The sequence below is a fragment of the Pseudocercospora fijiensis genome, assembly GCF_000340215.1.
Source record: "Pseudocercospora fijiensis CIRAD86 unplaced genomic scaffold MYCFIscaffold_14, whole genome shotgun sequence".
Lineage (NCBI taxonomy): Eukaryota > Fungi > Ascomycota > Dothideomycetes > Mycosphaerellales > Mycosphaerellaceae > Pseudocercospora > Pseudocercospora fijiensis.
This window is the reverse complement of record NW_006921545.1, coordinates 245,630-259,719: the sequence shown is the minus strand read 5'-3', so window position 1 is coordinate 259,719 and position 14,090 is coordinate 245,630. Positions and strand designations below refer to the sequence as shown.

Genomic DNA, 14,090 nt, shown 5'->3' with positions numbered 1-14,090 from the left:
TTAGAGAAGTCGCTAATCTAAATCGCCTTTAGAATCGTTCTAAATACTACTAACGGTATTCGTCGCGCTACCGACTAAGAATACCTACTATAGGAGGGGCGAGGAGATACCGAAACTACGTTAAAGTCTCGTAAACTCGCCGAGCAAGCCTATACGTAGATTCTAGCGAGGCAAGAAGAATTTAATAATACGAAGTCTAGCCTAGAATATATAGTAGCTCTATAAAAGAGATATTATAACAGATCGGTCTAAGACCGATAGTTTAATACTAGTAAACGAGTCCTCGTTTCGGGAAAGAATATCTATACTCGCCGCCCTTATAAGAAACTTAATAATAAGTACCTTAGGCCTTTTACTATTAAAAGTCGTATCGGTACCTACGCTTACGAGCTAGATCTCCCTCCTTCGATAAAGAGATTTTACCTAGTTTTCTACGTCTCCCTTCTAGAACTATACCGCCTATAGGAAAGCTACGAACTACTACCGGTAGAGCTACTCGTAGAGGACGGGAAGGCGATAAGCGCTTCGAAGTCGAGGAAATCCTATCCTACCGTCTTATAAAGGAGGGACTTTAGCTTAAAATCCGTTAGGTAGGCTACTCGCTAGAATACGACAATTAGGTAGTAGAAAGCGACCTAGCGGCCGATAATCTCCTTAGTTTATATAAGGCAAATTATAACTTAACGAAGGATTACCTATATAAGGCTCGAAAGACTAATAGGAAGGATCCGGCTCGGAAACGAGGAAGGCCCGCGAAAGCGAGGATATAGAAATACTAGATTTCGGAAGCGTATAATAAAGGGTCGTTCGCGAGAAATCTATACTTTTAGTATCTATCTATCGTATTATAGAACGTAGTAGTTAACTAAATCTACGCTTAAACCTTAGTAAATATTAATTAATTATTAATCTTAGGAGAAGCTAGTTTCTATAGGAAACTATAAGCCTTATATCGCAAATTGTAGAAAACCTTAAACCTAACTCTACGCTTAAAAGCAAATGCCCTCTACTATCTCGCCGCCGAAACCGCCTCGAACCTATACCGAAATTATACCGTATACTAGCCCTAGTAGATAAGACGCTACTCCTAAATCGTTATACCTCGTACTATAGTAAACTCGGCCTAAGAGTCTACTACTACGTTCCTCGGACGATGTCCGCTATCGCTGCGGCCTATATTCTACTCCTTCTCGGTATACTTATAGCTAACCTTCCGAGTCTAATAGTAGTACTTATACGCGTTAGCGGAAGCTAGGCCCTTATTAGGCGACTTAATCTCGTTAGGAGCGCGGCTACGGACCTCGCGATCGAGATCGAATAAGGCTACTATAAAATTATTCGAATAGCCTATAAGACGTTAGTAACGACGATTAGACGTAGCTAAATCTAGAATATAGAGTATATCGCGACGAAGGTAATACTAGATATTAGTAGTACGCTATATCTCCTTAGGAACCTAGTATAGATTAGCGGCGAAACGGCGACGGAATAGGCTCGAAACGTACTAGAATATACGACGGGTTGCTAGGACTATCCTTATAATATTAGTAAGATCCCCCTAAAGGCTTTATATAGACTTCTATTATAGCTAACTTCGACTTCTCGTCGATAACCCTATTCTTACTATTCGTATCTCTAGTCTTCTACTAACGGCGAATATACTTAGTATAGATAGGCTTATAGAGACTAGGTAGACCTTAAAGGGGCGGTAGATTAGCGAGCGCCTTCTTAAGAGACTAGTTAGAAGTTAAGACCTCGGCGATATAGTAAGCCTAGGGTAGTAAGGGCTACGACGGATCCGATATTATAAGGGTACCGTAACGGGTATAATAACCCGGCGTACTAACGACGGGACTCTTACTACTACGACTAGTAGGATAAGCGCCGAAGGGGTTAGACTAGCCTCTTTAAGATATATTATCGAAAGGGAGAGGTCGACGAACTATACTAATTAGCTACCGGAAGCGCCGCGAAACGCCGCCGAATACTTACTACTACTAGGACCGTTAACGTTTAAAGACTTAAAGTCTTAAAAACTAAAGACGTTATCGCCGGCTAGAATTAGTAAAGGTATCGGACGCTACGGAGTAGAATTGTCGCGGCTTACCAAACTAAACCTAATAATAACTAACTAAAAAAGGCTATAGAAGAGGTTAAAGGACTCTTCGAAGGCTTATAGTATATAGTAAAGTAGAGAAGAAGTTAGAAGAAGAATAGGCGCCTTATATACTAAAGGTACGGGGTCTAATTACTACTTTCTCGTTACCGCTTCGTAACCGCTCTACTACGTATACGGATACCTAACCGCGACCGGTAAAGCCGCTTAAGTAATAGCTAACCTAGGGATACGTAATTAAAGACCTAATATAAGGTAGGAGACGGCTCTACGTAAAGGGTAGTAACGGCTACGCGAACTAATATCGGACCCGGATCGGCAACTCTACTAGGTTATAGCGACGAAGGTCTTCCGTAGGTCTTACGAACACCTACCGTAACGAGCCCGGAACTGCCTACGCGGGTAATAATACATATCGCTTACCTAGTACCTCTATACGAGAGAGTTATACGAGTTATAAGTAGCCTTACGCCGGACGCTTGGCCTTACCTAGGCGGCGGAAGGGTAACGAGATAGCTACGTAAACACCCCGAGCCTAACCCTTCTAACTCTCTATTTATATACTAACCTCGTTTGCTATATAGCCTAGGATAGGCTACTAGGGGAGGGGGGGATACTATTAGGGAACCCTAATTCGTAACTAATTCGTAACCTTCTCGGTAGCGCCTCGTATCCGACTCGTAAGGCTTAGCGTACTATAAAAACCCTTTATTTACTCCCTTCCTTTCGAGTTCTTTAGGTATAATTATATAGAGAAATCTAACTACTACGTCGTATCTATATACCTGTTTATTTACTCCTCTTATACGCGTATCTTATAGAAGAAGAGGAGCGGTATTAAGAAGAGTCTATTCTTATCTACACTACAGACCCAAGCTCTTTTTCTCTATTAGGAGAAGTACCTCGTAGGTAAGAGCTCGGACGCCTTAAGGTAATTTTATAAAGATCTAGCTATACTAAAAACAATATCGTTACTATCGTAGATTATCGCCTTTTAGTAGACACTACGTAGACTCTAGACCCTAATATTGCCTAAAAAATTACTTTAGCTAGCGATCTAAGCTTATAGATTAGGTAAAGAGAAGAATAAGGTTATTAGCGGTAGTAGATTAGTTATTACTATAGCTAAAAAGCAGGAAAGCAACGAGAATAATAAATATAATTATAAAAATATCTTTAAAGGCCGGGAGATATCGAAGAGCTTATAGAGGAGTTAAGCGTCGCTTTAGGTTTTATTATCGTTCTCTAGTATTAACGTTCTCTATCGTTAACGGGCTCCTCTATCGTCGTCCTCTATTATCGTCGTACTCCTTTAACGTAGACTCTACTATCCTCATCCTTTATTATAATATCGCCGTCGTTACTACTCGTAAACTTAGCTTCGTTATCTATTATTATTAAGTTAAAGAATGCTCTATAGCTCGTAAGCTAAGCAATCTTACGCTAATTACTAGCCGTCGAGATCTTGCTAATCCTACTAAGATATATCTCGTTTATAGTACGAATAGTATTCTTCTTAGTATAGCTTAAGAAGGGAGTAACGAGTTAGCGAGGTATAAGTAAGTAGTTAATAGAACGTAAAAGAAGGCAAAGATAAAAGTAGATAGTAAGAAGAAAGTTTAGGTATATATCTTATAGAATCTCCTTTTCCGGCGACCTTCTAAGTATAGTACGGCCTACTTTAATTAATTTAAGTATAATCTACTCTAGTATAGAGAGCGTATAGAAAAGACATTATAAGAAGAAGAAGCATATTTCTACTACTACTTTAACTTAGATAGGGATATAAGAAGGGTAATCTATAATATAAATAACCGGAAATTATAACCTAGATAGACGATATCTTTATTTAGGATATTTATATAAGAGGTCTCGGCGTTATCGCGAGTAGAGGTCGTTATAGGTATAGTAAAATCTCCTAATAGCCGGACTAAGATTACTATAGGTAGTCGCGATAACTCTTAGCCGGAAGAGAAAGGAGTATACGAATAATAAAAGTCGGACTCTAGCGAATACTTAGGAGATCTATAACGTTCGAGAATACTACTTTTAGACCTAATAAATATCTATTTCTATAAGTTAATTAGGGGAATAGATAAGAATAAGGATCTCGTTATTAATAGGTCTATATTATATATAATACTAGAGAAGCCGATTATAGAAGCCGCGTTTTATATAGAGGCTACGTTTTGTATAAAGGCTACGTTTTTGCGGTACCCTTATCTTTTATAGAGGCCGCGTTTTACGCATAGGCTGCCTTTTTTTTGCGGCGGCCGCTTTTTTTGTAGAGGCCGCGTTTTTCGTAAATGCCGCGTTTTTTATAGAGGCTCTTCTTTGCGGCATCCGCGTTTTGCCTGAAGGCCGCTTTTGTTTCGCAGACGCGGCGTCTCACTAGTGTATCCGCAAGATGATTCAATGTTCCCACGGGTAGGGCAGGCCGCGTCTTGCGTAGAGGCCGCTTTTTTGCGGCTATAGAAGCTGTATTTTTGCAGCGGCCGTGTTTCTTGCCATTTCTCCTACGACGAGCTGTGCACGAACATTCGATCCGATGTTGAACCCGGCATACTTCGCTACACGTGAATGGTTGGGAAATGTAAGGTTCGTCCGGCATAGCAAGTCTGGTTGCTAGAATCAATCCCGACTTGAAGCATCGAGAGCAATCCGTGATTTGGATTTCGCAGATCTCGTGGAGTAGACTATTGATTTTATTTGCGTAGATTCACGTACATATAAACATACTCCTCCCTCATCGTGACTTCCATTCGGTGTGCAATCACCTTGCATTTACTGTTCGTTGGCCTTGTCGGAGGTCCTGTATCGCAGACCCTCGATTTGTGTGATTGTGCTTCTCTGTGCCTTTCTTGACTGCTTTGGCCTCGAAACTCACGTAATCCTGGAGCTGGTGAGTGTGCCAGGGCTCGTGTGGCTTCACAACATAGTTGCCCCAATTCTCGGGCCGCGGGAACATTCCATGAAACTGCCTATGCCGCGTATACGGGCTTTGCATCTACCTATACGCCGCATCTTACAAGTCATGGCAGTCACTCATCCACCAAACCACATGCAGCACCGTCTCATCTTCCATGTATCTCTCGATAGCTTTCTTGTGCATTTCTTGATGATTTCCGCTCGACTGAAACAAGACGGTGGTGATTTTGGCTGCCACCCTCCAGGGATGCTGTCCGTGGTGTGTTGCACCGGCTCGGAAATGTGAGTGTTTCAATCGCAAATTCCTCTCAGGCGATCAAATTTTGCGGCGTATATTGGTGTCAAGACAGGGAAGCCGGACTGGGCCTGCTGGGTGACACCTGGGAGACTGGAAAGAAGGAATTCTCCCGGCAGAAAGTTGCTTGCGTAGTTGAAATGTACCTGGGATGAGCGGCCTTTGTGGTAGGTGATTGACCGTTCGGGTAGAGTACGGAAAGTCACTCATTGGCGGGACGTGAGCGACAGGAGAGACATCGATGTTGAGTCGGTGCTTGCCTCTGCCGATCTATGACCCGTCGGCTCGAAGATATGGCGGCTGGTTTTCTTTCCCTTGCCAACATTCGAAGAGAAGCGGAGGAGATCAGGATGAGCACCTCAGTTGGGGCGATTGCCGAGGAGTGTGCGGCAACGCGAAGACAGCACGCCCGGACCAACAGAACTCAACTTTTCTCTGCACCTCGATTCCGGCTCGACAACATCTCCAATCCCTCGAACCTTATCCGAAGGCTTCGTTGCGTTCCCTCTCGAAGCCACAGGAACAAGACTACCCGTGCCTTTGCGCAAATGCCCCCTCAATCGACTCCGACCCGTCAGCGTCTACGCGAGGCGTGCTCCGTTCTATGCGAGTGATCTTGTCAAGCGAAGTTGCGCGAACATTCACAAGCATGCCGACCTCCACCGCACTATCGGCCAGCAATGATGAGCAGACAATGGAAGAGGTGGTAGAAGTTGTTGTGCGCTCACTCGGGATTTCCAAGAAGAGGAGGGGCTGTGATGTAACATGATGAGTTTACGAGGAAGAATTCCGGAATCTTGGATGGCTGCGAATGCCACGCAAACGAGTGCCACAGATGACTCAAACAATTCGGCGACGAGCACCGTGTTGCATTCAAAGGCGATTTCGACGGTTGCTGGGCCACAGATTTACGAGAAAGATTCCATCGGTACAACCTGCAAGCAGTGAAAATGGCACGTTCGGGAGGAGAGCCACGCGGGCGCTACACGGCCGCAGAGCTTCTGTGGGTGGACGCTTGAAGACTGACGCCTTGTGGGAAAAGGAATGACAATGGTACAAGTCATACGATAATTCTCGGTCGGGCGGCAACGACGTTCTCATTTTCCCATCAGACTCCGATCCGACAAACCGACTGTGTAATCGACGCTCTCTTCCTCATAACGATTCTCGCCTCCCATTCCACCCAGACCACAAATGCCCAGTGAGTGACTTGGACAGCAGATTCACCTCAGATAAGACCTGGATCGGATTCCGATGACACCCTCTTGCCTTCAGCAGCACCGCCGAGTAAGTCAGCTTCAGACTCCCAGCCTTGAATTCACATCACCTGAAACTCGAAAAAGCCTCGTCCACTTCTCTCAGCCTCGCAAAGGCATCTCCTTCTTCCCGGACGTGGCCAACTGCGAAGCATAGGCTGTTCCGACATCACTGTCTTCGGGTCAAATCTTGAAGTATTCGGTGGATAAGGAGCCACAATTACGATCTTCCTTATACAGCCACATCTGCATCCAGAGAAAGGACGTCGAGGAATTTGCTTCTACAGAAGTCAACCAGGCTATTGTTGTTCTTGATTCCCGACCCGAGACTCTCGATCACGTTCACATTCACGCGCATTGAAACGTAGATGCGACGAAGAGGATCTATTTCAGCACTTCCACCCCAATTCTACAGCTGATAGAGCCGCACGAGGCATGGTGCGAATATACCTTCGGTGACGATCGAGAGGGTGGTGGGCTGCAGCAGTCCACGCGTATGGTGTGTTGTGCCTGCGCTCGCACAAAGCTGCATCAAGGTCCTCGAGGAACCTGCTTTCTATCGTTCGAAGCCTGAAAGGGAGGTAACCTTTTTGGCGAGGGCGGGCTTGTCCAAGAAGCTAGTAGCGTTTTATTGCGGTGTCTGGTGTCGTGGACGATGCAGGAGAAGAAGAAAAGGGAGGGGAGAACAAGAAAATGAGGTTGCGATGGCGCAGGAGGTCAAGAAACGAATGCACGAGGCCCCACCCAGTCTTTCGGGCAGACACTTCTCCAGTAGGTTTGGTATACTTGCAATACAGGGGCTGTCAGTAAGCCAGGTCTTGCACCAGCCAAACAACTCGATCAAATGTCTCAGCGTTAGACAACTTCTTTCAATGCAAAATTAGTTTCAATCTCGATCGCCTCAAAGACTCACACTTATAGAGACTTGATTCCCGTTGATCCGGGGAGCGACATTCAGTAGACTTTTAGGCACTGTGAACCGAGAACTTTCGCCGCTTCGTGAGGTCTCTGTAGATCCGATTCGAGCCATGAGCAGTGCAGTCACTAGATGATTCCCTTGTCGAGCTCGCGCTGCTTGTCGTAAGGGTGATTCTGATCGCATTCCCTCCACTGACAAGAGCACAGACACTGACAATAGCACCGAGCATTTGTTCTACGGCAGCTTAGAATCTTGTTGATTACGTCCCCATTGCAGGTTTAAGCGATGTTCGCCCTTGTGTAGCCACACGCGTAGATTTCGGGTCTTTGGGGACGAGGGAATTGTGCGAGACACACTTCCTAAGCTCGAAGCAGGCCAGAAAAGCGATGAATTGGCTTCGAAATGGGGAGAAGCCTCGCGGTTGTTATAGCAAACACTGGCAACAAATACGTTGAAGGCCGGACTGGATGCGATCAATAACATCGCCAAGTTCGAGTTGACTTGCCTTGTTGTCTCAGCCTCCTCTTTCTTCATCGCGTTCGGGCGTCTAGAAGCAACGAGGAGGGAGTGGAAATTAGCGGCTGAATTGACAAGTCGCTACAATTGGGCGGAAGGTAGTAGGACCAGAGGGCTTAGAGCTTTCACTATAGTGTTGGGTCCTTCCATTACAGGATCTCATAAAGTCGATGTCGAGGTTGTGGTTGTAGAAGTATAAGCGAGGAGGCAGTTCCGGCATTGATTGGAAAAGCCCGCCAGCCGACCTGCCGACGCCCAACGCCGACCTGCCGAGTTGGACTCAGCAACTTCAGCCTCCATGGTGACACACAACCCTCACCGCCGCCGCCGCCGCCGCCGTCGCCCTTTCTCCTACAGCTTCCTCCATCTCCAAACATCATCTCGAAATCCTCCTCGCTAACCATCCCTACAAAGACGAGGAACTGTTTGTGCCCAAGTCGGCCGCGGCGGAGCTGCGCTGTTCTTGCTATTCTCACTACTACAACACCATCTCCAGCACAGCCATTACGCAACAGATCCAGGCCTACGTACATGCTCACCTTCCCCTAGATGGAACAGATGCAGTGCGAACACATCGAGTGCGCTGATTCCAGAAGTATCGCCCAAACGAAAGCACCAGACACCGGTATTCATCATGGCCAGACTTCAGAAGACAAAGATAGAAAGTGAGGACGAGATCAATGCCACGGCATGCAGACACTGTATGGGCGGCATGGGGAGGATATCAAGACCATCGTGACCTCAGATTTGCAGGAGAAGCTTCTCAAGCTGTTGACGCAGAAGCTACCGAGGATACGACAGGAAGTCCTGCTTCTATGTCCAATTTGAGATTTTTCATCGGTCCTGGCCTCAAGCATACCTCTTCTGTCATGAGTTCATGCGTTCTTCCGAGGGAGCCATCAACGAGATTGCTATAAACCTTGAGCGCCCATTTGTCGCCAGCCAATGACAACCCAATGTTCGGCGCAATAGCTGCATGGACCCGAAGCAGCATGATGAGTTCGTTCGGGTACATGCAGATGCGAAGCTTGCAAGCTCAGACTCCGAGCAAGGGCCCAGCTTCAAGGTAAGATGGCAGTTGTGATTGAACGGCTTTGTGCAGATGCGACAGCTTGCAAGCTTGCACTTGGAAATGCTTTCGGGCGGGCGTGTACAGAAGCCAAGCTGGACCGTATGAAGTGAGGCCTGCACTTCTGGAGGTGAGTCGAACTAACCGTCCGGCGATCGGACCGCCGACAATGCACTATGAAAACAGACTCCAGCATATTTTACAGGAGCTTCTTTCTGCACCCTACCATTCGCACACAGTCGTGATACTGCTCGTCATCCCATGATAGCGTCGGACACGGAAGCAATGTCACAGAACAGGAAGCGTTCTCGATCAGAGACCGCCTCCACCTTGTCATCTTCATCATCCCTGTCTTCAATCGATTCACTCGATGATATGAGCAGCAATGACAGCAGCAATGGCGGCAGCACCCAAGACAGTGCCGACAGCAACAAGCGTATCAGCAAGAGACCTCGCATCTACTCAGCCTCTCCATCAAGCTACCGCAGTCCTACGTTTACCGAAATGGTTGCCTTCGCCAATCGCCCCCGACGATTCGCTAAGCTTCCCATCGCAGACTCTTTCCAATCCGACTTCTCAGCCTATCCCCAAACTACAATCAATCATCTCGCAACTCTAGTAGCTTGGCAGAGCTGTGCAAAATCCCCGAAAAAGCACTTCGGCCTTGGCCGCCTACACCAAAACATCGATTGTTTCGTCTCCGATTTCGACATTGATAACGATGTAGTCGTTGTGGCTATGATGCTGCTCACCCGTCGCGGCACACCTACGTCAGATACTCGGCCTCTTGAATTGTTCCAAACGGCTGTCATCCTCGCGAAGAAAGTCTTGGACGACTCTGCTCCACGCACCAAGATCTGGGCTAAGCGACTCGGAATGGACAAAAAAGCTCTTACGGATCTCGAGTACCGATTCTGTTTTGAAATTGATTGGAGATTCGGAGTGGAGGAGGGAGAATGGGCGTCGTGGAATGTGGAAATTGGAAAGAAGATCGAATTTCCTTGGGACGACCAGGATGAGGATGGGAATGGAAGTGACTTGATGAGCAAGGTGGAGGCTTTCTGGGACATGGAGAGTAAGATGAGGATGGAGCTTCTCATGGTGACGCAGACAGGACTCGCAGCAGAGGTCATCGCAGGGCAGCTTGAGCTGTTGACGTGGGTGGAAGGTTTATTCTAACTGTGTTCTTCAGAAACCCTGGCTTGGGTTTCAGTCAAAGACAGCGAGTTCCGGGCTTCGTCTTGAAGCCACTACAATCTTCTGGAAATGGAAACGGCCCTTTGGACATGGAGTTGCATCAGGGTCAGGATCAATAATGGTATTGCTACGCAGACATATCACACACGTCTGAACTACCAGAGCGAGGAATGGTTTCATCTACCAGATAGAGTGATCGTCCCGGGAGACGAGCAAGGGAACTGAGCCAGGCGGAAGAATTGGACGCAAGTAGACCATCTGACAACAGGACTGCGGTTGTGAATGGACGCTGCTTGAATGCCTTCATGTCCACCGGCAACAGTGAACTCCATAGCAAGATGGTCCATAAATACACGCAAATACCAAAGAGAATAAACTCCCAGTGCAATCTCTCCATCACACTCTCGCGTCTTGAGTCCCCGGATTCCCAAAGATTGAAGAAAGGTGTGTGGAGTGTATGTGGGAAGAAATTGTGTAACACTTTCAGAAACGGCTCGGTAGTTACAAAAGCTGTACTCTGCACCTCGCAAGTTGCTGACCTTGTCTTGTGCGGCCGCCTGGTCACGTCTCCACTCAAAATCGGGAGAGGGTGCTGGGAAATGCGAGCTTGTGCAGGCAGCGCGGCGCCCAGTCATGACTGGAGTTGAATACGGACAGAATCAAGGCTTCCAGAACGCTTCTCCTTGATGTGGCATTGTTCGCCGGACTTGAGGCAGGACAACACTACTACCACCAGCAGTACCGTGTCAATCGGAAAGCGGTTGTCGCTGGGGAAAGCTTAAACTGGAGCCAGACGAGTACGACGACTCATGGAGTTGTACGGCATGAAGACGGGATTCCCATGCACATCGTACATGCTCAGTGGAACACGATTGCGGTAGACGGTTGCATCCTCGTCAGTGGGGGCTTGACCAATTGATTGAATGAATCGGCTTGGGAAGTATCAGCCCTAGCCTGAAGTGAGGTCTAACCATGATTGGGACACTTCGTGCACTCGCGATAGTGGTTGGAGAAGGCGCACTCCGGGTAGGTGTCATCGGACATGCCTGGAATGGTGAAGCAGCCATCGAAGTCCTAGTTGCCAGTCGCACGATACTTCGAGTAGCGATTGCCACCTTCATGCTCCCTCCACAAGAGGCAGAAAAGCTAGTCTGAGAACGATGTCTTGTGAGACGTGAAAGTCTAAAGAGAACGAGGTGCGTGCCATAACCTCCGACATTCTCGCCCAAGTGTTGTGTGTAACGATACGCATACTTGATCGTGGAAGAACATGTCACCCACGTGAAACTACCCGCGCAGAAACACGTCTTGTCAAGCAGGTATTTGATCCACAGAGAAGGCTTTGGTTATGTCCTTGTACTACCTACCAGACCCGAGCTCCTCTTCCTTCCACTCAACCGTTTCTACTAGCACATTGAGCTCAATCCGAATCCATCGTGACGAGACTACTTGTATCGTCCTGCTTAGTCTTAAGAGAGTGATGAATCGTATCGTCGGAGAGAGGCGGCGAGGATTTCGGTCTATTCTACGCCAATCGGTAGGTAGGCTTTATATTAGTCTGAGCTCGTCTTAGATGCAATGTCGATAACCGGACTCTTATTAAAGTAGTAGGGGTGAATTGCTTACAGAAGTGTAAAGTAGAGTTACCCTAACTCTATTCAATTTCACTTCGTTAAGGTTAAGCTACTATGTACGATAATTAGCCTTTAGAACTAAGCAATTTAGTAGGAAGATTCTTCCCCTAAGCTAATCTATAATACGTGCGACTATAGGTAGGGAATTAGTATCGATTTACCGAGGAAAATAATACTTCGTAGATAGTAAAGTCTAGAATTTACCTACCTATATAAGCTTTTAGAAAGAAATGTTTGTAATACGTTGCTATGTCTTAATTAGCTTTAGAGGCTATTATGCTACTCCTACTAGTGCTAATACTTATAAGATTAGATATAGAGGATACGAGTATACTATAAAAGAGTAGTATTACGTAAAGATATAAAATCTATCTAAACGGGCATTGTTTTAATCTACGATAGTCGCTATAGTATTTGGATTTAATATTACAGTTTCTTATAGCTATACCGACTAAGAGCTTTCTATATACTCGGACTTTCCCTAGTATCTTAAATCCGTCGTACTATAATACCCTTACTACGCTCCTATCCTATAGGATACTAACACTTACTAGGACGCAATGCTTTTATTATAGATAGGCGGTAAACTAATAGAATTGCTTGCTATCTAAAGAAAGGACTTAATAGCTACTTATATATACTAGCGCTAAGAATTATAAGCAATTACTTAAGCCGTAAGTAAATAATCCCGAAGATTCCTTTTCTTTCTCTTACTTATTAATCTAACTAGCCTCGTATATTCTCGAGTAATTTAATACTCCCTCTACTTAGCTATCTAGCCGTAAACTAAATAGCTAAGTCCTAATCCTTCGTAATCGTTTTTATCCCTAGGTCTCTTTTTACGTTTTCTTCTAACTTCCCTTTCGTTAGGGGTTTAGTAAGGAGGTCCGCTAGTTAGTCTTTAGTCGGAATATACTTTATATTAACTTGTTTATCCTCGACTAGTTCCCGTACGTAGTATACTACTACGTCGATATATTTCGTTCTAGAATAAAATTCCGGATCTCGTACTAAAGCGATAGCCGCCTTATTATCCCTATAGACAATTATAGGTTCTTTATAGTAGTCTTCCGTAAGGTATTTAAATTACTCGAAGAAATTACGGATCTAAATAGCTTCTTTTATAGCGTAGGATAGCGCTAAGTATTCGGCTTCTATAGTACTAGTCGTTACGGACCTTTATAGTTTAGTAGACTAAGATATAGGACCGCCGGCTAATAGGGATATATATCCTACCGTTAACTTCCTAGTCGAGTCGGCCGCGTAGTCCGAATTAGTATATATAACCGGTAGACGAGTAACTAAAGTACTCGTATCGTTTTCGTTCTTAGAGATAGGACTATACTTTATATAGTAGTCCCGAGTGTTTCCTAGGTATCTAAGGCCGTAGATACCTCCGTTATAATATCTCCTAGCCGGATTTACCGAGGATTAGCTTAGTCGTTACGTTAGAAAAGACATATCCGGCCTAGTAGCTCGTACGGTATAATTTAGTTTCCCGGTTAGTAGTTATTATTTCCGGATATCTACTACCTCCTCGTCCTTTATAATAGATAGTAGATTCGCGTATCCGTTTGCCGGAGTCGATACTCGGAAGGTTCCGTCTAGATCTAAGCCCCCTTCTCTAAGCGTATCTTTAATATAGTACCTTTAATCTAGTAGTATAGACCCGTCGGCTTCTCTCTTAATTCGTACGCCTAGTATAAATTTAGCGGGACCTATATCCTTTATTTTAAACCTCTTTATAAGCCCGTTGATTAGCGATTCAACCTCCGCTTCTATCTTCGCTAGTATAGTAAAATCGTTGATATATAAGGTAACTATTACCGTATAGTCGCTATTAACGAGGACCGATTAATCCGCGGAGGTTATATTCTTCTATTATAGGGTAGTAACGCGTACGTAGACACTAGATATAAAACTTAATAGGTTCGATAAGGAGCTAAGTCTATCTACGTTAATTCGAATAGTTTTATACGGTATACTAAGCGCTAAGTAGTAGGTTAGTATCGTATAGGCCGAACGCCTAAGGCTAGTATCGTTTCCCTAGGGCGTAGCTCTCTGTATTGCCTCCGTCCTCCCCTAGTTCTATTATAGGGATAGAACCTCTATTATAGTCCCTAGCGGTATTACTTTAGTAGGGTCCGAGAGTATTCAATT

The 14,090-nt window shown here is 45.5% G+C and overlaps 3 protein-coding genes across 3 annotated transcripts; 2 read left to right on the top strand and 1 right to left on the bottom strand.

Annotated features, from left to right (window-relative positions):
* Nucleotides 1-4,358: 4,358 nt before the first annotated feature.
* MYCFIDRAFT_180154 (uncharacterized protein) lies at nt 4,359-5,084 on the bottom strand (the record flags this gene model as incomplete). The annotated part of the gene is made up of 5 exons (XM_007934093.1): nt 4,359-4,480; nt 4,509-4,632; nt 4,693-4,812; nt 4,840-4,915; nt 4,942-5,084. The coding sequence occupies 5 exons, from the start codon at nt 5,082-5,084 to the stop codon at nt 4,359-4,361; spliced, it is 585 nt and encodes a 194-aa protein (XP_007932284.1).
* A 66-nt stretch (nt 5,085-5,150) lies between these two features.
* On the top strand, nt 5,151-8,979 carry MYCFIDRAFT_180153 (uncharacterized protein; the record flags this gene model as incomplete). The annotated part of the gene is made up of 30 exons (XM_007934092.1): nt 5,151-5,305; nt 5,332-5,461; nt 5,496-5,503; nt 5,533-5,558; nt 5,589-5,931; nt 5,964-6,099; nt 6,121-6,203; nt 6,246-6,371; nt 6,400-6,416; nt 6,452-6,544; nt 6,577-6,731; nt 6,753-6,797; nt 6,852-6,935; nt 6,975-7,096; nt 7,122-7,370; nt 7,403-7,449; nt 7,480-7,552; nt 7,580-7,594; nt 7,622-7,635; nt 7,661-7,768; nt 7,798-7,811; nt 7,852-7,934; nt 7,972-8,003; nt 8,033-8,081; nt 8,109-8,211; nt 8,263-8,331; nt 8,388-8,454; nt 8,483-8,695; nt 8,727-8,896; nt 8,923-8,979. 30 exons carry the CDS (start codon nt 5,151-5,153, stop codon nt 8,977-8,979), a joined length of 2,886 nt encoding a protein of 961 aa, XP_007932283.1.
* Nucleotides 8,980-9,384: 405 nt separating this feature from the next.
* Nucleotides 9,385-10,278, top strand: MYCFIDRAFT_200760 (uncharacterized protein; the record flags this gene model as incomplete). Its single annotated transcript, XM_007934091.1, has 1 exon — nt 9,385-10,278. The coding sequence occupies one exon, from the start codon at nt 9,385-9,387 to the stop codon at nt 10,276-10,278; it is 894 nt and encodes a 297-aa protein (XP_007932282.1).
* Nucleotides 10,279-14,090: the final 3,812 nt, after the last annotated feature.